The sequence below is a fragment of the Herpailurus yagouaroundi genome, unplaced genomic scaffold (genome assembly GCF_014898765.1).
Source record: "Herpailurus yagouaroundi ecotype Mexico unplaced genomic scaffold, PumYag 140, whole genome shotgun sequence".
NCBI lineage: Eukaryota > Metazoa > Chordata > Mammalia > Carnivora > Felidae > Herpailurus > Herpailurus yagouaroundi.
The window spans coordinates 16551286-16575583 of NW_024412395.1; the positions used below are offsets into that span (position 1 = coordinate 16551286).

At 38.8% G+C, this 24298-nt stretch overlaps 1 protein-coding gene across 8 annotated transcripts in view; it reads right to left on the minus strand.

Moving 5' to 3' along the window:
- The window catches only part of NCKAP5 (NCK associated protein 5), a 983894-nt gene that overhangs the window by 427174 nt on the left and 532422 nt on the right, over positions 1 to 24298 (minus strand). For all 8 annotated transcript variants that reach the window (XM_040474891.1, XM_040474892.1, XM_040474890.1 and 5 more), the window contains one exon: positions 13972 to 14105. In XM_040474891.1, coding sequence (XP_040330825.1) covers positions 13972 to 14105 — 134 coding nt within the window. The remainder of the gene's footprint in view (positions 1 to 13971; positions 14106 to 24298) is intronic.

The following is a 24298-nucleotide window of genomic DNA, read 5'->3' on the forward strand; positions in this document are numbered from 1 at the left end:
ATATTTCTGAAGTCAAATTCTTTTTTAATTTATTTTATTTATTTTTATTTCTTAAAGTTTATTTAGAGAGCAAGAGAAGTGGAGGGGCAGACAGAAAGGAAGAGAGAGAATCTGAAGCAGGCTCTGAGCTACTGGCATGGAGCCTGATGTGGGGCTCAATCCCACAAACCTGGGATCATGACCTGAGCCAAAAACAAAAGTCAGAGGCTCAACTGATGGAGCCACTCACGTGTCCCTCTAAAGTCAAATTCTTAAAGTTTATTCAGAGAAACTTAGCTTCTATTCTTGTTCCATTCTCTGTTCTAATATCTATAGCTATTTTTAAAGTTTTACTTTGTCCTTCTAAACACATTTCTTTCAATGTGTTTGTTTGCATGTCCACATACACATGTATACACAAATCCCACTTTCTTCTTAGATTAATTATAGTATATTAAGCATCTACTTTTCTCTACCTGGCACATTTTTCTCTTTCTTCGTGTAATTTGATGATTACATTTATATGAAAATAGGAGAAAAATATTGACTGAAACATTGAAAATGAGAAGGAAATCTAGATGAGGGTTTTTGAGAAGGGGTACAGTGGAGAGGATGGTGAACTCCATAAATCACCATATTTGTATCCAGCATTCATTTCAAATTTAACTGAAGATCCATTTCTCAAATTGTTAAGGGTTCATTAATCAAGCAATTCTTGAAAAGGACACACTGATATATGAATTTAATTAGTATAAAGTTTTATAAGTTTCGGAGTGAGTTGGTTTGAAAACACATGCCTACAACCACATTTTGTGTCTTGTGCTAAATGACAGAGAAACTTGTTAGTCATGTAGAACATACCCCAAACAATAAATGGATCCACATGGATCCTCAAAGACACTGGAAGAAACATTTCAGAAAGTAGCATACATCTAAAACACTGTTTTTAATTTCTCCAAACACAAAGACTGAAGTAAAAACCTCCTCTTTGAGAATCTTAACATCTATTAATTTCATAGTATACAATAGAAAGGGAATATATGTCAAAGGACAAATGACCCTGACTGGAATCCTGGCTTAGCTATTTAGTGGCTGTGTGACCTTTTGCAAATCATTCAACTTCACTGGGCTTTATTTCTCTTTTCTATAAAATATGGATGCTAATACTTCCTCATAGAGTTTGTCAGCGAAGAGATTACATGTTTAAAGCACATTCCCAAATCCCAAATGGTAAAAGGTCAACACTCAGTACACTTTAGCTCATTTTTTTTCTTTTGTGGATAACAAACAGGAAACATCACAGAGTAATGGCTAAGTTCAAATCCCAGCTATAATACATTCAAGCTGTATGACAACGGGTAAACTATTTAACCCACATAGGCCACAGATTTGTCATCTGTAAAAGAGAGATAATTGGAATATTTCCCATGGAGAGTTGCTTTAAGAATTAAATTACATGTGGGGCATCTGGGTGGCTCAGTCAGTTAAGCATCTGACTTCGGCCCAGTTCATAATCTCACAGTTCATGAGTTTGAGCCCCAAGTCAGGCTCTGTGCTGACAGATCAGAGCCTGGAGCCTGCTTTGGATTCTGTGTCTCCCTCCCTCTCTTCCCCTCCCTCACACGTGCTCTGTCTCCTTCTCTCCCTCTCTCTCTCTCAAAAATAAACATTAAAATTTTTTAATAAGAAAAAAATGAATTAAATTATAAGTAATATGATGGTTCCTCCATTACAAACTGCTATATCCCTGGTACCTAGAATAGTACCTGATATCTGGTAAGTTCTCTTTAAATGCTAATAAAAAACTAATGAGTTAAATACACATCTCATATATCTTATGTTTAAAGGGTCATTTTAGGGGTACCTGGGAGCATCAGTTGGTTGAATGTTCAATTCTTGGTTTCATCTCAGGTCATGAGCTCACAGTTTCATGAGTTTGAGCCCCGCATCAGGCTCTGTGTTGACAGCTCAGAGCCTGCTTGGGATTCTCTCTCCTCTCTCTGCCCCTCCCCCCACTCATGCACATGCTCTCTCTCTCTCTCTCTCTCTCAAAATAAACAAATATACTTAAAAAAAAAATAAAGGGTCATTGTCGAAGTTTCCAGGTGCAACTTTGCTGTTTTTTTCCATCTGAGAGTTCTCTCCTTGTGCATTTAGATGCTGTCCTTCTGTGCTTCATTCAGGTTTTATTAAATGATGGATGTTCTCACTGTCATTGCAACCTCTAAGGTCCTGGCCTTTCCTGAACTGGGCTTTCCATGAATTGAGGCAGTAACTACAGCCTTACTACTCTACCACTCAATTCTTTACTCAGGAGAGACTGCTTATAAAGTCCGAGTTTGCAGAATCTTGAAACCATTCAAATCTATTACAAAGACCTGTAGGGTATTTCCTGATAACATAGCGTGTGCTTTGGTGATTGTTTCTGAAAAGGCAATAGACTTGTAAGTGTTATATGTGTCATGCATATTGGAAGTATACTAAATATATTACTACTTCACTAGGGACTCTCTTGACAATAATGTGAATTGCTGAGGGAATAGAAATCAATTCTTTAAGTGTTTTCTGACATCAAAGGTGACCGCTGGGCTTCAGGAAAAGGGTTCAAAGTAAGACTGACTTGTGTGATTGAGATATTCATAAGATCAACCTGCAAAGGTAGGCCAGGCATTCTTTCACTACCCAGGATGCAAGGGGATGACAAAGGCCTAAATTCAAACAGCTAGTGTGAAATAAGGGCCTTAGCAGAACTAAGCTCGAGCAATACACAACTGTTAGCTGCTTCTGAAACCCATCACGGATACTCACACCTTTAGACCTATCTTTGCGTTCTGTTCTCTTAACCTAAAATGCCCTTCCTTCAGTTCTGTATTAAATCCTCCTCACCTACACATCCTTCAATAGTCATCTCAAATAAATCCCTTTCTGACATGCTCAGTTTTTCTTAGGTCATTTTTTTTTTCTCCCTTTCTTGCAGTAAAGATTTGATTTCATCTAGCATTAGTTTTTTTCAAGTGTGACTCTTTCTTTACCATAAGATCCTTAGAGAGAGGGGAAATGACTTATTTTGTGTCCCTCCACCTTGCTTAGCACAGTCAAACCAATTTTGTCATTTTCTTTTTAAACTGTCATACTTTTTGGTCTCAGTAGTTCTTGTAAAAACTTACTGCCTGTGCAACAATACTATCTGAGTGAAAAATTTTTAAAGTGAATAAAATAAAGTAATTTAGGAATCTGAAAGTGATTTAGGTAAATATGATACAGCAGAATAGCCAAATGTCATCCAGAGTAGGGGTTCAATAAATGGTAGCTTAATATAGCAATAGGGCCAATTGGAAATATTTATTTCAACGTTTACAAAACACCTACTATGTATCAGGCAAAAGCTATAAGAAGTTTACATTCTACTGGGGGAATATACTATATTGAGGTCCAAAACCGTTAGCAAGAAAAAATATACACTTAATGTATTTACAATATGTATAATAATTAAGTGAGGAAAGTGGAATTAAAAAAAAAAAAACATCAGAGAGAAAGTGAATTTGGAACTGGGTTTTATTAGCTAAATACATACTGTCTAAGTCCATAGCCAAGGGGAAATCTGGGTCATCTCAGCTAAATTCAATGACTACACAGTTCATGTAATAAATATAATCGTATTTTGGTGGTAGGCTAGATGTCTGAAGGTACCATTTTCATCATCAGTCCAGCTGGTTTGATGATGCTGTACAGAAATATACTAAGAAAGTAGAGGCTATAAAAGGGATACACACTAAAGAGAGACAACTACAGAAACTTCTTTATGGACTCTGAAATGGGAAAACAGTGGCTACCAAGATCTCCTTTTAATTTAATAGAATTTCATTAATCACTGGGGCCCAAGTTTCTTTGGGTACAATCTCAGTCAACTGATGATAAAGTCTAAGAAACCTGGTCAGTGGCAGAATGTCTACATATACGATCAAGGCTGAAATCTACATGAAACACAATTGTTTCTAATATTTTTAGTATCTTCATTTTGCTATCAATGATCATAAACTACAAAATGAATTAACGAGGAAATAGACAATATTTGTCCAGATGCCAGAAGTCCTGGGGTCTCGACTGAGATCCACCTAGCCATGTGACTGTGGACAAGTCGCTTCATTTTGGTAAAGTTGTAATAGTGTTATTTATTAAAATTATGATATCAAAATGTGCCTTTGTTTACAGTGCCAAAGGTTAAAGTGAAAACTGAATGAAATAATGTAAGGAATGGTTTTGGGAACATTGAAAAATAAAAGAAGTATAAAATATGATATTTGTGACTATGTTGCTATCAATAATAATAAAAATGCTTATTATAAAAGAGAAGATTGAAATGTTGCAAAAACTACATTAAACATGGCAAAAGAAACTCATCTTTGTGCTTGGTGAAAATATATCCTGTCACTTGGTACTACTCCAAATGAAAGGTGAAAACCTTCAGTCACAAGAAAAATACAAAGAATTCTGAAACACAATTTTTTTTTTAATTTTTTAACGTTTATTTATTTTTGAGGCAGAGAGAGACAGAGCATGAATGGGGGAGGGGCAGAGAGAGGGAGACACAGAATCTGAAACAGGCTCCAGGCTCTGAGCTGTCAGCACAGAACCCAACGCAGGGCTCGAACCCATGGACCGCGAGATCATGACCTGAGCCGAAGTCGGCCGCTTAACCGACTGAGCCACCCAGGCGCCCCCTGAAACACAATTTAATGAAAACCACAACATGTTTCTTTTGTCAGAAGCCCACAGCTTCAGCACAGCTAATTCTCTGTTTTACTCTCAGAACATTCCTAAAAGCTCCAGGCTGTTCGTTAACAGCAGATGTACATATTTATAAACAAGAACCATGTTAACTGAATAATTTTTCACAAATTATATCAAGGATCCCAAAGAAGAGTTCCAAGTGTTTACAGCCAGCACTCAGAGACACACTCTGTGGGGATACCATTCATTAAAGGCACTGCTTATGGACAAAAAAGGTAATCAGAAAATAATCCTCACTCCTCAGATTGCTGCCATTGCATTTGCCCCATACGCTACCATAGAAACACTCGTATAAATGTTATCTGAGGGTCATAAAACACTCTCTGAAAGTAAACTTTGCCCTATGGGAAGTAAACTTTTAATGCACCAAATTCCATTTAGTGCCCTGCAGACAGGAATTCTGCAAAGAATATTCTGAGAAAAGGCAACTCATCTTTTATAGGTGAGTACTCTATCATAGAAGCTCAGGAATGGAAAATCGGGTCTTCATCCTCCCCGGCCATCATGGTTTATGACTCTAAGAATGATGACTATTATCAAAATTTTACAGATTCACAGGGAAGGCCATTCTACAACTGCTCTTGGAAGCAAATTTCTATCATAAACACACTACCTTTAAAATTCTTCCATGGTTAACCTTAGTCGTACATAGTGCAATTCTGGCCGCATCTTTCTGTTTAAGTGAAGATATTCATTCATTCTTATATTCATTCATTCATTCATTCATTCATTCTTCAACCAACAAATGTTTATTGAATACCTATTATGGAAAAGGTTATTGGTTGTAATGTAAGAAATATATGGGGATATGAGAAAAGATCTCCACTCCTTAGGCAACAACTCTGAACTCCTTATTTAGATCATTACTAGCAGCAAAGTATAGAAACAGATGCCAATTTGCAGAAAATATGGAGGAAAGAGAAACATGTTCAATTGCCCCAAGAATAGAAAACAACTAATTTAATTTAAACTGATAAACTCTGTAGGTCAAATGCTCCAGGTTCTTCAGTAGATATCTGAAAGAAAATCAAGTGATGGAAGGCAAGCTATTCATTAAAAGAAACCTAAAATATATAACCAGTTTTATAACAAACAACCAAGACTAAACTAAAGTGTCTGGGGATGCACATTAAGTGATAACACTATTCAAAACACCAGGAGGTTATTGCTCTAAAACCAAGATATTAGTTATTTAGTGGGGGGGAAGATGAAGGTTGAAATTGGGAAGAGGCCCCTAGGGCCCTCTGGGGGGCTAGCAGAGTTTTCTTTCTTGACTTGATGTTGGTTACAAGTGTTCACCTTAAAATAATTGAATAAGCCAGGTATTTCTTGTGTGGTTTTCTGTATCTGGGTTTTGCTTTTCCAGATGCATTTGTTAACATGGAATAACTCCTAATCTTTGTTAGTGAGAACACAAAATTGCACAGCTACTTTGGAAAAAGTTTGGCTGTTTCTTGTAAAGTTAAACATATATTTCCTACATGAGTTTGTAATCCGATTCTTAGTTACATACCCAAGAGAAATGGAAAACAATGAAACTAGAGCATGAAAGTTGCAAGTTTATAGCAACTTTATACTCCTAAAACTGGAAGAAACCCATGAGTAGCTGCATGGATAAACAAATAGGTACTTTTTTTTACAATGGAATATTACTAAGCAATAAAAGGGAACGAACTACTGACACAGGCAACAACAAGGATGCATATCAAAAGACACACTAGGTGGAAGAAACCAGACACAGAAAGTGAAATACTTGATAAATTAAGTTGTATGATTTTCTGGAAAAGGCAAAACTATAGGGAGGGAGATCAGTCATTGTTCATACATTTGGCGTATGGAATTGGAATGGACAAGAAAGGGAAATAAAGAAACTTTTCAGGGGCAGGAAAATATGCTATATTTTGATGGCAGCGGTAGTTATATGATTGTGTATGTTTGTCAAAACTGATCAAACTATACACCTACAAAATGGATTTTCTGTAGACCTGACCAAAAAAGTATTTATTATTGACAGTAAGAATGAACATAGTTTACAATTTTAAAATAAAATGGATTCTATATCCTGTATTTTCTTAAAAGAAAAAAAAAATAGGTTGGGGTGGGGACAGTAACACAGTAAGAGTGCGATGGGTAATTAAAAAAAAAAGTTTAGAAGAGAAACTAAATCACCGTTTTTGTTTGTTTTGTTGGTTGTTCGTTTTTACTGATGGCTATTTCTTCAGAGAAATTGTTTAAAAGTGAAAACAATTCTGGGTGTCATAAAGTTCTTTCTGTTCAGGCTTTTTCTGAGCCAGTTCAAATAAATCCTAAAGCAGACAACATCAGAGCCAAGAGCAATAATGGTTATGTCCACTGCAGAGGATTGTAGCTTCCTTTTGCCAGTCAGGTTCCTGAGTATTCAATTTTGTCTGTCCTCAACAGAAATATTTCATCTGGGCACGGCAGCTTTCTAATCTTGATGTCTCCAGAGTCAAGTAACCAAAATAGACATGGTGAAAGCCCACCGTCTCCCCCTCCCGCACCGAGCTACACAAGGATCATACTGTAGAGAGCAAGATAGTTCACTCCAGGTTCCCAACACAAAAGCCTGGTGGTTAGAACTTCAAGAAGGTCTGGTTACAACTTCACTCAAGTAATACATTTCAGTTTAAGTATAGTTTAAATTCACCGTCTTTTAAAAACTGTAAGAAGCATTATAAAACTATAAGCAATTCAACTTTTTCACTTTACAAATGAACAAACTGAGTTCTAAAAAGGTCAAATTACTTAACCAAAGTGATTAAGTTAGCTGGAGGTGAAGCTAGAGGGGAACCTGGGTGGCTCAGTCCATTAAATGTCTGACTTTGGCTCAGGTCATGATTTCGCAGATTGTGAGTTCAAGCCTCCCATCAGGCTCTGTGCTGACAGCTCAGAGCCTGGAGCCAGCTTTGGATTCTGTCTCCCTTTCTGTCTGCCCCTCTCCCATTCGTGCTCTGTCTCTCTCAAAAATAAATGAACATTTTTAAAAATTTAAAAAAAAAAAGAAATGGAGCTAGAACCACATCCTAGAAAGCCCATTTAATAAGATGCTGCTCTGTGAAATAAAACCGAAACCATAGTCTGTGTTAATACTATTTTCACTACTAGAGATAAATAACACACAATATAACTTCTAAGTTTTCTACTCAACAACGTATACCTCTATTAAGAATTTAGGAAACATTTGACAATGTCATCATGCCTTATGCAGAAACAGAAATACAAAGGAATTAAGAAATGTTTATTATTAAGTTAGCTGTTGCTCAGGGAGCTGAAAATGGTCTTCCCCATTCCCCCTCCCCCCAGCCATTCTCTTATAGTTGGTTTTAGTCTCCCTCTGCTTTGCTCAAGCAAGAGCTTAAACACTAGATCACTAAGATATAAACTTCTTACATTAAAACATGATCCACACTATGTGAATGAGGCATTTTAAAAGATGCTATTTAAAAATCTTTCTTGGGGCGCCTGGTTGGCGCAGTTGGTTAAGCGTTCGACTTCAGCCAGGTCACGATCTCGCGGTCCGTGAGTTCGAGCCCCGCGTCAGGCTCTGGGCTGATGGCTCAGAGCCTGGAGCCTGTTTCCGATTCTGTGTCTCCCTCTCTCTCTGCCCCTCCCCCGTTCATGCTCTCTCTCTGTCCCAAAAATAAATAAACGTTGAAAAAAAAAATTTTTAAATATTTCTTCCATCTGTGTGATTTGAAGAAAATTTATCATTTAACCAGCACTGCCTTCTCATTTTAAACTTCTGGTAGATTTTCTCAAAGGAGATGAGAGACCTCCATTCTTATGAAAAGTCTTAGCTAGAAATATTGCTTATAGCGTGGAAATAGCAACTCCAAATCAACAGAAAATATCCCTCTATATTCATCAGGAGGAACAAGACGCTCAGGAGAACCAGCCCCTGTGATAGGTTAAAGTTGACAAAGGTCTGAGATGGGAACAAATGTAGAAAAGGGGCAGAAGAGCTCTGTGCTATCGATTGTCCTAAGGTCAATTGACAGCTTTTCTCATCTTGTTATGTTTTACTCCTTCTAAAGATGTAGAGAAAATGTTCTTTTAATGCACCAGACAGATACAGAGGCAGAAGGGAATATGTGGGTAGAACATTTAAGGGCATATTATCCTCTTCAACACACACTTCTATGCCAGGTGCCTACAGCTTCCAAATGGGCAGCAGAAAATGAACCCTAGGATTCCATAAAGTTTCTGAGAGCCGATAATGTGAACAGCAACCAGTCTCGAGTTAAGTAGTAAAACCATCTCAATTTACGTCTCCTTCAAGTTCAGCATGCAGCCGACTGCACTTAAGCATAGCAATCAACTGTGATAGAAGAAATCCCAGTTACAGTAAGCAAAGAAATAGCTTCAAGGCAGCAGATAACTGTGCAGGGAGAGAAGGTCAGAACAGGTGAAAAGAAATCCTGGAGGTAGAGAGTGAAAGCTTGGACTCCATTTGGGCGATTTTTAACTACCCTTGCCTATTATGGGTGACAAAGCTTAATTGTTCGCTTTACTTAAACTTACACTGCATGGTGTAAATATGCACATACAAGCACTTGTATGTGCGCGCACACACACACACACACACACACACACACACACACACACACGGGGAACATTTCAAGGCTGTGGAGAAGCACTAACTAATTCCTAATGATGCTATGAGTGCGATATGGGTTGCTAACAGTAGATAGTTTATGAAATATGTCTTCGTGGTGGTGAGTCTACCAGGTTGATTCTAATTTAAAGCTTCAAATATACTGCAGCACAGAGCTGTCATATGATAACCATGTGTATTATTATTGCTAGTAGCACTAGGCAATCACTCATTTATTTCACCTGGCTTGATTCATGCTTTTGCATGATAACATGCCATTAACAAATATCAAGTTTGGCTGTCTTAAATTTGGATAAAAGTTCCCTTTATTTACAGCTACACTATATACGTGGGGTTTTTTTGTTCATTTACATACATAAGTCTTTTCCATGTGGAGTCTACATTTTGTGAGGATACATACTGTGTTCTATTTTATTGTACACACAATAAAAGTGGTTGATTGTCTGATAAGAGCAACAGCTTTCAGCAATAATCCACACATTGACTGTACTGCTTCCAAAGGAACCAACTCAAATACAGGTGTAAATCATGCATAGGTGACATGATATCAGAACTCTGTATTGCTGATTTCTCCACAAATCTGTTTTTTTTTAAATCATTGTTATTTTACCCACCTGGTTGGAGAGAGTGTTCCTTAAGTGCTTCTCTAGGTGAATCTAAGGGATGCACAACCACCTCATTCACTCAAGGTAATGACGCTGGGGGTTCCAACACTAATCATCTTTACATAGGAGGGAAAGCAGTGACATAGCCTCACTCACAGCATTATTACCTCAGCTGCCTAGAGATGCACACTTCAATAGAACAGCTAAAGGGAGGGTAGAGACGGCTACCCAATTATAGAAGGGTGGGCACAAAGCTAATCCCACATAAAATGTGCCCAGCCATGTATACCACACAGATGACAGGTCAAATAATCATTATGACATTTGGAAGGCATCTTTGATTTATATCACCAAATAGCAAGACAAAGAAGCCACCTGTCTCTAAGCACCACCCTATTGAAATGTTCCTTCATCTACGGCAACGGTTTAATTTGGAAACACCTTTTCTCTTCTCCATATTTATATTAAAGGATGTAATGGTCAGAATCAAGCTTGTTATGGCTTCCCGAATCATCCTCAGTACAGGCAATTTATGATTTATGAGCTTAGAGCTGATTATGTAATCTATGGTCACATCTCTCTCCCTTTTTTTATTACCCAAATTTTGCACCACTGCTGATCATTATACCCTAATCAGAGGTCAAGAGGAAAAGGCGGGGGGATTATAAGTGAAGGTTTGGTGGCCACATAAAAAGAGAATTACTCGGGGCGCCTGGGTGGCGCAGTTGGTTGAGCGTCCGGCTTCAGCCAGGTCACGATCTCGCGGTCCGTGAGTTCGAGCCCCGCGTCGGGCTCTGAGCTGATGGCTCGGAGCCTGGAGCCTGTTTCCGATTCTGTGTCTCCCTCTCTCTCTGCCCCTCCCCCGTTCATGCTCTGTCTCTCTCTGTCCCAAAAATAAATAAAAACGTTGAAAAAAAAATTAAAAAAAAAAAAAAAAAAAAGAGAATTACTCATGCAAACGTTTTTACAGATGTTTATGGCCTAAGTGATCTCCTTACTCATTACCCCAGATAATCACAATGTTCAGGTTTGCCTGGTAGCTTTAAGCCACCGTATCACCTCACTGAAACTGCATAAAATCAAGCCCTGGACTAATTATGCTGCAGTGCTCATTCTGATGCCTGAACTCTACCTCATACATACACTTAATTGTCCCAGCTTCTAACTTCACTATCTGCTTTCTTCTCCAATGCCTCACCTCATCTTGAATCTGAGACTCAGTATCTCCTTTACTACTGTTCAGATGGCCCCATAGTGACAACACCATCAACTATACCAGGAAAATACTTCTCGTAGTTCCACCCAGTCCTCAGCATCTCATGTCTCTGTGCTCCAGGTTAATGAAAAAGGACTGAAAAGATACAACACATGTATATTTAGATGTTGCCATGAACTTGCAGTACAGTGCCTGATTTGAGAACCGTGAGCACTGGAGTTCTATTTTACTCACTATCATTTAGATATGAACCCAGCATTCCTATTTCACATACTGTGAACTTCATAAATCCCTTAACTTTTTAGACATAAGTGAGATTACAGAAGTAGCAGTACTTCTAAGAATTAATCCTACTCTGAACCATTTTGGACCACTGTCTATTATATCCTCCGGTGCCATCTCTGAAGGGGCCGAGGGATGTGTTCTGGTATGAGTTTGTTACCAGAGATAATGTGTCTCTCCCTGAGGAGTGGCAGCCTTTGTCTAGGAGATAACGATTACATATGCTGTTATACATTCCTTTTGATGTTGTCCACAAGGAATGTTAGAGGTAAATCAAATGCTCACTGTCAGAAAACATGTCAGGCCATGTAAGAATGATAACTTGCCACATTATCCTTTTATAGCTTTTATTTTCTATTATTATTTTAGTAGTCTTATTGTAAAACTACCTTTTACTGTAAGCCACTTTGTGTCTTTTGAAAAGGTGAGTTACTAGCATTATTTTCAAAGTAAACTCATCCCACAAATACACTCAAAGTAAATCTACATCTCAGACAGCATGATGTACAAAATAAACTCATTAACCCAGGGAGAAGAAGGAGAAAATTATCCGTATACATATGGGCATTTAGATGCTGACCACATCCAAAGGTGATGAGCTATACAAATGTTCTATAATACAGAGAATTTTACAAAGACCTAAGTTATAGCAACAAGACTGCTCAAGTAAACATAACTAGAAATATCTCATAAACCACAGTTTAAGATGTGAAAGGTCATCAAAAACGGTTCAGTGGTTCTACTTAAATTATTGCCTAACTATCCTACCTGCGATATATGCTTTTTTCCCCCCATCTATTGCTGAATTACATTAGTTCTCTGGCTGTAATTGGACTTGAACTTTTCAGTTCCAATGATGCTTTACATTAGGAAACTGAATATAGTGGTGGAAAATGTGGAGTGTAGAACCAATCACTATTTGTTCGACATATAATTATCTTCTCTTTCAGCTTAGGATGTAGCCTTGGCTCTGGTGCAACTCAAATCTGTATGGGTGTCATCTGATTTACAGCAGATGACCTGGTATCATATGAAAATAATTTACTGTGCCATATGTCTCCGGCTCTGTAAATCAATAGCTTGAATACAGAGACATCTCAATTAGACAGTGCAAGAAGGGTAGGGCAATCTACCTCCTCCTTTCCTATATCATTAAAATGGCAAGTATTACAAAGCAGTGCTTGTTTTAGAGTTGCTTCAAAAGTGGGGGCTGGATCTATTATTTCAAGTTGGGAGACATAAAGTGAGAGCTGCCATCAAACCAAATGAAAAGTTGAGCACAAGGTTGTGTAAGTAATAGCTTATGAGGGGTGGGACAAACATTTGTTAAACTATTGATTGGTGCATTTCTACAGCACCTGTGTATTATCATGGGCTCAGAGAGTGGAATGGGATGTTAAATTATGACTCAGAATACAGAGGAGTCACCCATCCTTTCTAACCTGCTCCCCTAAGAAGTCTCTAAACCAAAGTCACAAACATTCATGGTATTCATCACAATGAAATAAATCATCTGTAGGCTCAACTTTGGTTTCTCCCTGCAATGCATTCAAAGCTTAAACTATCATTATAAAAGCTTCATAATGAGGAAGCCAAATCATCTATCACTGATCACATCCAAATCCCAATAGGAAATTAAACAGAAGATCCACAGAGATTGATCGGAAAAGTTTTAAGGCAACTTCTCAAACTTGATTCTGCCTGGGATAACCTCAAGAAAGAGAAAAAAATAACGCAAAATTAATTCCCTGATTTTGCAAATGGTGAAGTGAAATACAGAAATGAAAGTAAATCGTCTTTCACAGAGTTCCCTTATCAGGTCCCAGGATTGGAACTGCACATGTCTGTGTTTTTTCCATGGAATTGAACAGACTTTAAATAATAGATTGAACCTTCAACTGGTCCCATAGTAACTATAATTGGTAGCTGAAAGATTCTGACTGTGCAGGAATTAAATCTAATCAGAAGCCTCCTTCCAAATTCAAGTTACGTCTTTTTAAAGGAAAGAAACACATTGACTTAGATTTTTTTAACCATTGGTAAATGTTTCCTTTAAGTACTGAGTAAGTGCTTCCTGAACAATTAGATTCACATTCTCTGTCCACTTTAAAATAGAATTATAATAACTGGTAAACTTTCATCCTCCTGGTTGGTCTTTCACAGGGCATTCCTACAGGCCACACAGCGACTACTTCTTCCTGGAAGATCCCTTGGAAAGCCATGAGAGAAGAAAAGATAACCAGATCCAATAAAGTCAAGACTATGTGAGGTGCAAATATCAAGTCTCAGCCAACCAGCTCCAATACTATCTGATGGCTGGGCCAGAAAAGAAGGTCTAAGCTCTTAGGAAATTAACTTCTCAAATTCAAGAGAGGCTTTCACAATGAAAACTCAAGCACAAGTGCTATTGGTGCAGGAAGAGATGCACCTCCAGAATCAAGAGGCTCAGTTCAGAGGCATACCTAGAGAATTGTTGCTGCAGACCACGCATCTGAACTCGGTTGCGCTCAGACTCCAGTGTCACCTCCTGCAACCGCTTCTCACTCTGAAGACGTAAGTGTCTCTCCTCTTCCAATTCATGCATCAGCTTCTCATGCTATAAAAGGCACAAAGGGAATGACTTTTTAGAAGGTGTTTCTTAATTACTATGAGAAAAAAATAATTAGTAAGAGCTGTCAGTTACCAACCGCTAAGTTGGACTTTATATATAAATTAATTTCATCCTCATTACAACCCCATCAAGTAGGTTCTATTATTAACCTCCTATTACAGATAAGAAAACTAAGGATCAGAGACATCTAAGTAATTTGTCATAAAAACCAGAAGGTAACAGTTATCAATCCTGCCTGATTTGTCTCTAATGCTTGAATAATTTTCACTAAACCAAGTGGCTTCTTGTGCAGATATGAAGATCTATGACCCAATAATGCTATCAAATATGTTGTAATTCAAGTAGTGATGAGTAAGATCATTAGTAGGCTGTTCAGAATTATTTCATACCTTCAATGTCTGGTATATGCTTTTAAAGAAACATAACTGACTTTTTAAAATTTACCATCTTAACTATTTAAAAATTTTTTAAGTTTATTTATTTATTTTTGAGGGAGGGAGGGAGGGGGAGAGAGGGAGAGAGAGAGAGAGAGAGAGAGAATAAGCGGGGGTAGGGGCAGTGCCAGAGACAGGGGGAGAGAGAAAATCACAAGTGGGCTCTACACTGACAGGGTGGAGCCCAAAGTGGGCCCTAACTCATGAAATGTGAGATCATGACCTGAGTTGAAATCAAGAGTGGGATGCTAAAGCAACTGAGCCACCCAGGCGCCCTGAAACATAACTAATTTTTATACAATGACCTGCAATTTCAACTTAATTAGGCCATGGAGTTGATGAGAATAAGGTTAAATAATTTGTTTTTATTTCTCTAATTAGGTTTTCACAGATAAAAATAGGGTAAACCACTCACGTTATTATTATCCCAGAAAACTAGCCCATTCACAAATGGGACTCAGGGTTTCAAAGGACTACATGACTCAAAATAGATGGTCCAGCAAAAACTCATTCCAAAAACAAGGAGTCAAGTTGGCAAAAGAGTAGGGGAGCCCTAATCTTGCCTCAGCCCTTGAACACAGCTAGATGAATATCAAATCGTTTTGAACACCCAAAAAATCAACCTGAGGACTGAGAAAACAAAACTGCACAACTAGAGGTAGAAAAATGGCCACATCATGGAAAGTAGGAGCTGCAGAGAGTTGATTAGGGGGAGAAAAGAACTGTGGGTGCTGTGATGGGGAGGGAGCACTGATCAGAGAGAGAGAGAAGTGAAAGAGAAAGAGAGAGAAAGAATGAAAGCACGCACAGGGGACTTCACAAGAAAAACTCTTCCTCAAAACCGCTGGCTGGGAAAAGGAGAGAGGATGACTACTACAAGTTTTTATAAGGAGCAGAGCACAGTATCTGGAGCACAGATTTGCAGGTCTGCACCATTGCCAGGGTTGTGCCTGGTGGGCTTTGTGGTACTCCGGTGGGGAAGGAAGGTGGAGACCCAGAAGTGGGCAGTGTGGTCTGAGGCTCCCCTGGGTCACAGGCAGAGAAACAGTTCTCCTGCTTGGATACATTTGGGAATGGAGACACGGCCTCTGAGGGAGCAAAAGAATTGACAGCACCAACATGCTGCCCTGTTTTCTAGCATAGGAACAAAGACACTGGGTGAGAGCTGCAAACTTTGGTGCTGGCTTTTTGTTGCACTTTACCATAAACTCTGAACCACTGCCCAATCGTGTAACCGATTTCTGAGACAAACCAGCACCGGCCACAGTGCAGTGAGACCCTCCCCCAGAGGATCAGTGCAGGTCCGAACTCTGGGAATCTCTAAAACTTGAAGTTCTTAAACCCAACCACACACCTGTGATAAAACACAGATGTATTGTGTTAAAACCACACACCTGTGATAAAACACAGATGTACTGGCAGGCAGACATCTCAGGTACAGACAGGGTAAAGGCAGGGATCTGGCAGAAGCCAGGGACACAAGAGAGTTGACTGTTTGCTCTTTTGTGAGGGCTTCCTGAAGAGTGGTGGACAGTTGTCCACCTGGGGATGACAGAGTGGGATGATGCCATTTTGCCCCATGCCCAATGCACTGATGAAACTCAGTGAGCTAAACAGCAACATTCCTTGTGGGTTGCAACCACTTACACCAAGCCCCACCCCCTGGGCCCTGCAGGAGCATCTCCACCAGTTCAAGTCCTCCTGAGAATCAGTACAGCAGGCCCCACCCCTAGACCAGCACAAAACCTTCCCATGCACCAAGTCTACTGCTCAGAGGGAGCTGTAAAGCTTCAGCTCTAGGAGAGATAGGATCTAGCTTCCTGGTGTTTTTGTTTGTTTGTTTGTTGGGACCTAGCTTCTTTAAACCCTCAAACCAAAACACACCTAGGATCTAGTTTCCTTTTTTAGGGGGCTGGATATGGTACCTCTTCTTAATATAGGCATTATGTTCAGGAACATAAATACAATAGGTTTTCCTAACAATCACACACATTCAAAAACAGTGACCTGGACAAAATGACAAGATGGGGGAAGTCACCTGAAAAGAAAGAACGGTCAGTGGTCACAGTCAGGAATTTAATTATACAGAAAAAAAATAGGATGTCTGAACCAGAATTTAAAACAATAATCATAAATATACTAACTGGGCTTGAAGAAAGCATAGATGACACTAGAGAACCCCTTAATAGAGAGATAGAAGAATGAAAAACTAGTCACACTGAATTTAAAAAATGCTATAAGTGAGATGCAAAACCGAATGGATGCAATTACAAGGATGGACAAAACGGGGGAATACTCATCTAAACAGAAAATCAACAAGTAAACAAAAGCTTTGAATGACACAATGGAGTAGATGGACTTAACAGATCCTAAAGCAGCAGAATAAACATTCTTTTTGAATGCACATGAAACATTCTCCAGAATAAATCACATACAGGTCATAAATCAGTCCTCAACAAGTACAAAAAGATCAAGATCATACCATGCATGTTTTCAGACCACAACACTATGAAACTTGAAGTCAAACACAAGAAAACATTTTGAAAGACCACAAATGCATGGAAATTAAAGAACATCTTACTAAAGAATGAACAGGTTAACCAGGAAATTAAAGAATAAATTTAAAAAATACATGGAAGCAAATGAAAATGAAAGCATGACAGTCCGAAAACCTTTGGGATGCAGCAAAGACAGTCCTAAGAGGGAAGTATACTGCAATGCATGGCTACATCAAGAAGCAAGAAAAGTTCTCAAATATACAACCTAAACTTACACTTTAAGGAGCTAGACAAGAAACAGCAAATAAATGTTAAAGCCAGCAGAAGAAGGCAAATAACAAAGATTAGAGCAGAAATAAATTATATAGGGGGGAAAATGATACAGAAAAGAAAAACAACTAAGAACTGGTTCTTCAAAAGAATTAATAAAATTTCCTAGTCAGACTTAACAAAAAGAAAATAGAAAGGACCCAAAAAGATAAAGTCATGAATGAAAGAGGAGATATCACAACCAATACCACAGAAACATAAACAATTATAAGACAATACTATGAAAAATTATATGCCAACAAACTGGGAAATCGGAGAAAAATGGAAAAATTCCTAAAAACATACAAACTACCAAACTGAAACAGGAAGACATAGAAAATTTGAACAGACCCATAAGCTGCAAAGAAATTGAATCAGTAATAAAAAATCTCCCAATGAAGTCCAGGGCCAGATGGCTTCCCAAGGGAATCCTACCAGACATTTAAAGAAGAGTTAATACCTATTCTTCTCAAACTGTTCCAAAAAACAGAAATGTAAGGTAAACTTCCAAACTCATTCTTAGAGGCCAGTATTACCTTGATTCCAAAACCAGAAAAAGACCCCACTAAAAATGAGGATTATAGGCCAATATCCCTAATGAGCATGGATACAAAAATTCTCAACAAGATACTAGCAAATCAAATCCAACAGAACATTAAAAGAATTATTCACCACCATCAAGTAGGATTTATCCATGGGCTGCAGGGCTGGTTCAATATTTGCAAATCAATCAATGTGATACACCACATTAATAAAAGAAAGGATAAGAAACATATGATCCTGTCAATAGATGAAGAAAAGGCATGTGATAGCATTTGAAAGCATCCATTCTTGATAAAAACCTTCTACAAAGCAGGTATAGATGGAACATATTTCAACATTGTAAAAGCCATATATAAAAGACCCACAACTAATATCATCCTCAATGGGAAAAAACTGAGAGTTTTTCCTCTATAGTGAGGGATAAGACAGGGATGTCCATTCTCACCATTACTATTTAACATAATACTGGAAGCTTTAGCCTTAGCTCTCAGACAACAGAAAGAAATAAAAGTCATCTAAATCAGCAAGGAAGAAGTCAAACTTTCACTATTTGTAGATGATATGATACACTAAATAGAAAACCTGAAAGGTTCTAAAAAATTGCTAGAACTGATACATGAATTTAGCAAACTTGGAAAATATAAATCAATGAACAGAAATCTGTTGCATTTCTATACACCAGTAATAAAATGGCAGGAAAAGAAATTAAGGAATCAATCCCATTTACAATTGCACCAATAACAGTAAGATACTTATGAATAAACCTAACCAAAGAGGTAAAAGATCTATACTCTCAACACAACAGAATAGTTATGAAAGAAATTGAATAGGACAAAAAGAAATGGGAAAAAACTCCATGCAGATGGCTTGGAGGAACAAATGTTGTTAAAATCTCTATACTAACCAAAGAATTAGACCTAGTTAATGCAATCCTTATTAAAATACCACCAGCATTTTTCAAGAGCTAGAATAAACAATTCTAAAATTTGTATGGAACCACAAAAGACCTGAAGAGCCAAAAGCAATCCTGAGGGGAGGTGGGGGGGAAGTGAAGCTGGAAGCATCATGATTCAGGACTTATGTAACAAAACTGTTGTCACCAACACAGTATGGTACTGACACAAAAACAGATACTTAGATCAATGGAACAGAACAGAAAACCCAGAAATGAACCCACAACTGCATGATCAACTAATCTTTAACAAAGCAGGAAAGAATATCCAATGGAAAAAAGACACTTTCTTCAACAAATGGCATTGGGAAAACTGGACAGGAAAACAGTGGTTTTGATCTGTCCAGAAGAATGAAATTAGACCATTTTCTTATACCATACACAAAAGCAAATTCAAGATGGATTAAAGACTTAATGTGAGACAGGAAACCACCAAAATCCTAGAGGAGAAGATATGCAGCAACCTCTTTGACCTTGGCAGGAACAACTTCTTACTAGATAGGACCCCAGAGGCAAGGGAAACAAAACAAAAATGAACTACTGGCAATATATCAAGATAAGCTTCTGCACAACAAAGGAAACAATCAATAAAACTAAAAGGCAGCCTATGGAATGGGAGAAGATATTTGCAAATGACATATCTGATAGAGGGTTAGTATGCAAAATATATAAAGAACTTCTAAAACTCAACACTCAAATAAACCAAATAACCCAGTTAAGAAATGGGCAGAAGGCATGAAATGACATTTTTCCAAAAAAGACATTGGCTGGCTAATAGACACTTGAAAAAATATTCAACATCATTCATCATCAGAGAAATTGAGATCAAAACCACCATGAGATACCACCTCACACCTATCAGGATGGCTAAAATTAACAACTCAGGAAACAACAGATGTTGGCGAGGATGCTGGAAAAGGGGAACTCTCTTACACTGTTGGTGGGAATGCAAACTGGTACAGCCACTCTGGAAAACAGTATGGAGGTTCCTCACAAACTTAAAAATAGAACTACCCTATGACCTAGCAATTTCACTACTAGGTATTTACCCACAGGATACAAAATTACAGATTTAAAGGATACATGCATCCCAATATTTATAGCAGCATTATCAACACTAGTCAAATGATGGAAAGAGCCCAAGTGTCCCCTGACTGATGAGTGCATAAAGAATATGTGGTGTATACACACACACACACACACACACACACACACACACACACACACACACGATGAAATGTTACTCTCTCACGAAAAAAAGAAATCTTGCCATTTGCAATGATGTGGTTGGAACTATAGTATATTATGCTAAGCAAAATGAAGTCAATCGGTATAAGACAAATACTGTATGATTTCACTCATATGTGGAATTAAAAAAAACAAAACAGATGAACATATGGGAAGTGGGAGGGAAGAGGAGAGAGGGAAACAAACCACAAGAGACTTAATGATAAAGAACAAACTGAGGGTTGATGGAGGGAGGTGGGTGGGGGAATGGGCTAAATGGGTGATGGACATTAAGGAGGGCACTTGTAATGAGCACTGGGTGTTATATGTATAAGTGATGAATCAGTAAATTGTATGACTGAAACCAATACTATTCTATATGTTAACTAACTAGAATTTAAATAAAAAATTGGAAAGAAAAAAAAACAGTCACAGAACTGGTAAAAAGTATGCAAACTCAGATCCTCCTGATGTTACTGATTCACCCATGCTAATGTCTTTTTGTTTTTGTTTTAGTTTTGTTACTAGAACTACTTTTTTTTTTTTTTAGCATGTCATTCTATTATGGCTATGGTTTCTACTAAATTAAGTATTTTGCATGCAGAATAGATTATCTTCTGATAAAAAACAAAGAACGGCTCAATGCCTGAGTTTGAGGGACCTACATTGTTTCAGGGGAGAAGGGAAGCAGAGACTGCAGGCTCCAAATAGGACAAGGTTACTCTGAACTATAGATTACTCAGGATGAAATGCAATTCACTGCATCAGACATGTTCACCAGGAGTGATAGGAAAGGTGGACTTTCTCTAGCTCTAATTCATGGGGGAAAAGTTCTCCTGAGGATCATGAAAGAAGCATTAGAGTATGATCTGGAAATAAATCAAGATCTTCTAAAAATATTTGCGCATTCCCTTTCCTGTATATTTTTGACCACGCCCTTCCTCCTGGGAGGGCAACAAGTCCTTTCAGGTCTCTGTATTCAAAATTAAGATAGCTTCCAGGTTCATCTTTGAGCCACCTCTCTGGAACTTCCCCACATCAAGTCTGTCTCCCTTCCCTGATTTCCACACCACCTACACACTTAACCACCCTGTACGCTCTTACTTACTTTCTTCTATTATTATTTTTCACGTGCATTTATCTATGATTCTCCACCTATACAAACATCTGTTTAAGATTAGGACTACATCTAATGTGCATATGTATTTTTGTACTTAGCATACTGGAAATGTTTTGCTTATTGATTCTTGAACTGGCGCTTAGCTAAGTCAGGCCTGTAACTTCTGTCTCGATCTCGTTGGTGGTCAATTTTTAATCTCCACAAAATCAGTTACTTCTGTCAGATTCATAAAAAGTAAAATCAAACTCAAATCTTTTTTCTGTCATGTTCCTGCATCTTTGGCAAAGGAGAAAAACATGGTTTAAAAAGAAAAACATGCTAACTAAAGTCAAACCTATAGAGAAAAAGAATGGTAAAGTTTATATTACATGCATTTTATCATTTATTTATTTTAGTATTTATTTCACTATTTCTTATTTGTTTCCTTATTTATGTTTTATTTTTTTAATATAACAAACTGTCAGGTCAGGGGCGCCTGGGTGGCTCAGTCAGTTGAACAGCCAACTTCAGCTCAGGTCATGATCTCGGGGTTTGTGAGTTCGAGCCCCGCGTCGGGCACTGTGCTGACAGCTTGGAGCCTGGAGCCTGCTTCTGATTCTGTGTCTCCCTCTCTTTCTGTCCCCCCCCCACTCACACTCTGCCTCTCTCTCAAAAATAAATAAATATTTAAAAAAATAAATACAAATACAAATACAATTTACTGTCAAATTGGTTTCCATATAACACCCAGTGCTCATCCAACAAGTGCCCTCAATATAAATATATTTATATTTTATTACATATATTTCACCACAATAAAAATATGAAAATAAAATCTACTCTGTTATTATACATAATCAACACTCCTCTCTGTATAAACTCATTGGACCAAAAGGAACATGGATAAGTTACCTATATTATAGAATTTGCAAGACTGTGCTTTGGTTCCCAAAACAAAACAAATGGTGTATGTTAAATAGTTAAAAAGCACATCCTATAAAAAAGGTGAATTTTAGCAGAGAAGACAGTATCCCTTCTTCTTTCACAAGTAAAGAATGTTACATAGATTCACGCATTGTCATATTGATGAATCCCCAAAATCTAAATAGGGAGCGCATTTTCCATATGAATAATTTTTCTGTTCAATTTGTTAATGCCTTTTCAAATAAAAGGAAAATGATAGCCTTACAAAACAGTGAAAGTTCTAGGGAATTCTAGGACTAATGAGGCAAAAGTTGTTTACCAAAATATGTTCCCTTTAAATGGTGTGTATTTCAATTAAACCATCAAAGCTTGACTCTAAGCCACATCTACTTTCTAAATGTAGGGAAAAAAAATTTTACCCAAATTATAAAACATGGATAAAAATAACAGTAGAATGTGTCAATAGACTGGCCAGATTTTTTTTAATAGTTGTATCCTGGATATAAACTGATCTGTCCCCAAATTAATTTTGATTTTCCCCTAGGTTTGCTCTAGATCTTCTAGAGCAGGGAGTTTCGGGAGTGAGAGACGCAGAATAGTTGAGTGTTATTTATATGGTGCTGCTAGGTACTGAAGAGCAGTTAGTAAAAAACAGTATCACAGAAATCTGGGTTGCAGTATTGGATGAGGCCAAATTTCTATGGCATGTCTCTTTCCATCGAACCCATGGGCTGGGCTGGCTGTAAGAAGCCATCTTAAAAAAAGCTCTGAGTGTGTTTTTCAAAACTCACTGAAGATCACTTTTGTATTTCTCCCAGTTGTATTTAGCAAGTTCACCTCTTCCCTTTCTCCTCCTTGGCTTTTCTTACCATCGTACCTAAATAGCTACAGCAGGAACACAAACACTGGCCCACGGGCTAAGTCTAAGTGATGTGACACATATGTTCACAGGACACTTTGCCAGCCATACATTATTCATTCTGTTTAGAGTCATGGACTTTACTTTCATTCAAAAGGCAGGTTTGCGAGGAGAGGTAGGAAGATGGCGGCGTAGGAGGACGCTGGGCTCACCGCGCGTCCTGCTGATCACTTAGATTCCACCTACACCTGCCTAAATAACCCAGAAAACCACCAGAGGATTAGCAGGACGGAGTCGCCGGAGCCAAGCGCAGACGAGAGGCCCACGGAAGAGGGTAGGAAGGGCGGCGAGGCGGTGCGCGCTCCACGGACTGGCGGGAGGGAGCCGGGGCGGAGGGGCGGCTCGCCGGCCAAGCAGAGCCCCCGAGTCTGGCTTGCAAAAAGCGGAGGGGCCTGACAGACTGTGTGCCGACAGCAAGCGCGACTTAGCGGCTGGGAGGTCATAAGTTAACAGCTCTGCTCAGAAAGCGGGAAGGCTGGAGGACAAAGGGAAGGAAAGCTGCTGAGCCCCCGGACGACAGAGCTCAGTTTGGTGGGGAACAAAGGCGCTCGCCAGCGCCATCTTCCCCGCCCATCCCCCAGCCAAAATCCCAAAGAGAACCAGTTCCTGCCAGGGAACTTGCTCGCTCCGCTCCGCGCAAAAACCCAACTCTGCGCTTCTGCGGAGCCAAACCTCCGGCAGCGGATCCGACTCCCTGCTGCTGCCACAGGGCCCCTCCTGAAGTGGATCACCTAAGGAGAAGCAAGCTAAGCCTGCCCCTCCTGCCCCTGTGCACCTTGCCTACCCACCCCAGCTAAGACGCCAGATCCCCAGCATCACAAGCCTGGCAGTGTGCAAGTAGCCCAGACAGGCCACCCACCCCACAGTGAATCCCGCCCCTAGGAGAGGGGAAGAGAAGGCACGCACCAGTCTGACTGTGGCCCCAGCGGTGGGCTGGGGGCAGACATCAGGTCTGACTGCGGCTCCGCCCACCAACTCCAGTTATACACCACAGCACAGGGGAAGTGCCCTGCAGGTCCTCACCACGCCAGGGACTATCCAAAATGACCAAGCGGAAGAATTCCCCTCAGAAGAATCTCCAGGAAATAACAACAGCTAATGAGCTGATCAAAAAGGATTTAAATAATATAACAGAAAGTGAATTTAGAATAATAGTCATAAAATTAATCGCTGGGCTTGAAAACAGTATAGCTGACAGCAGAGAATCTCTTGCTACAGAGATCAAGGGACTAAGGAACAGTCACGAGGAGCTGAAAAACGCTTTAAATGAAAT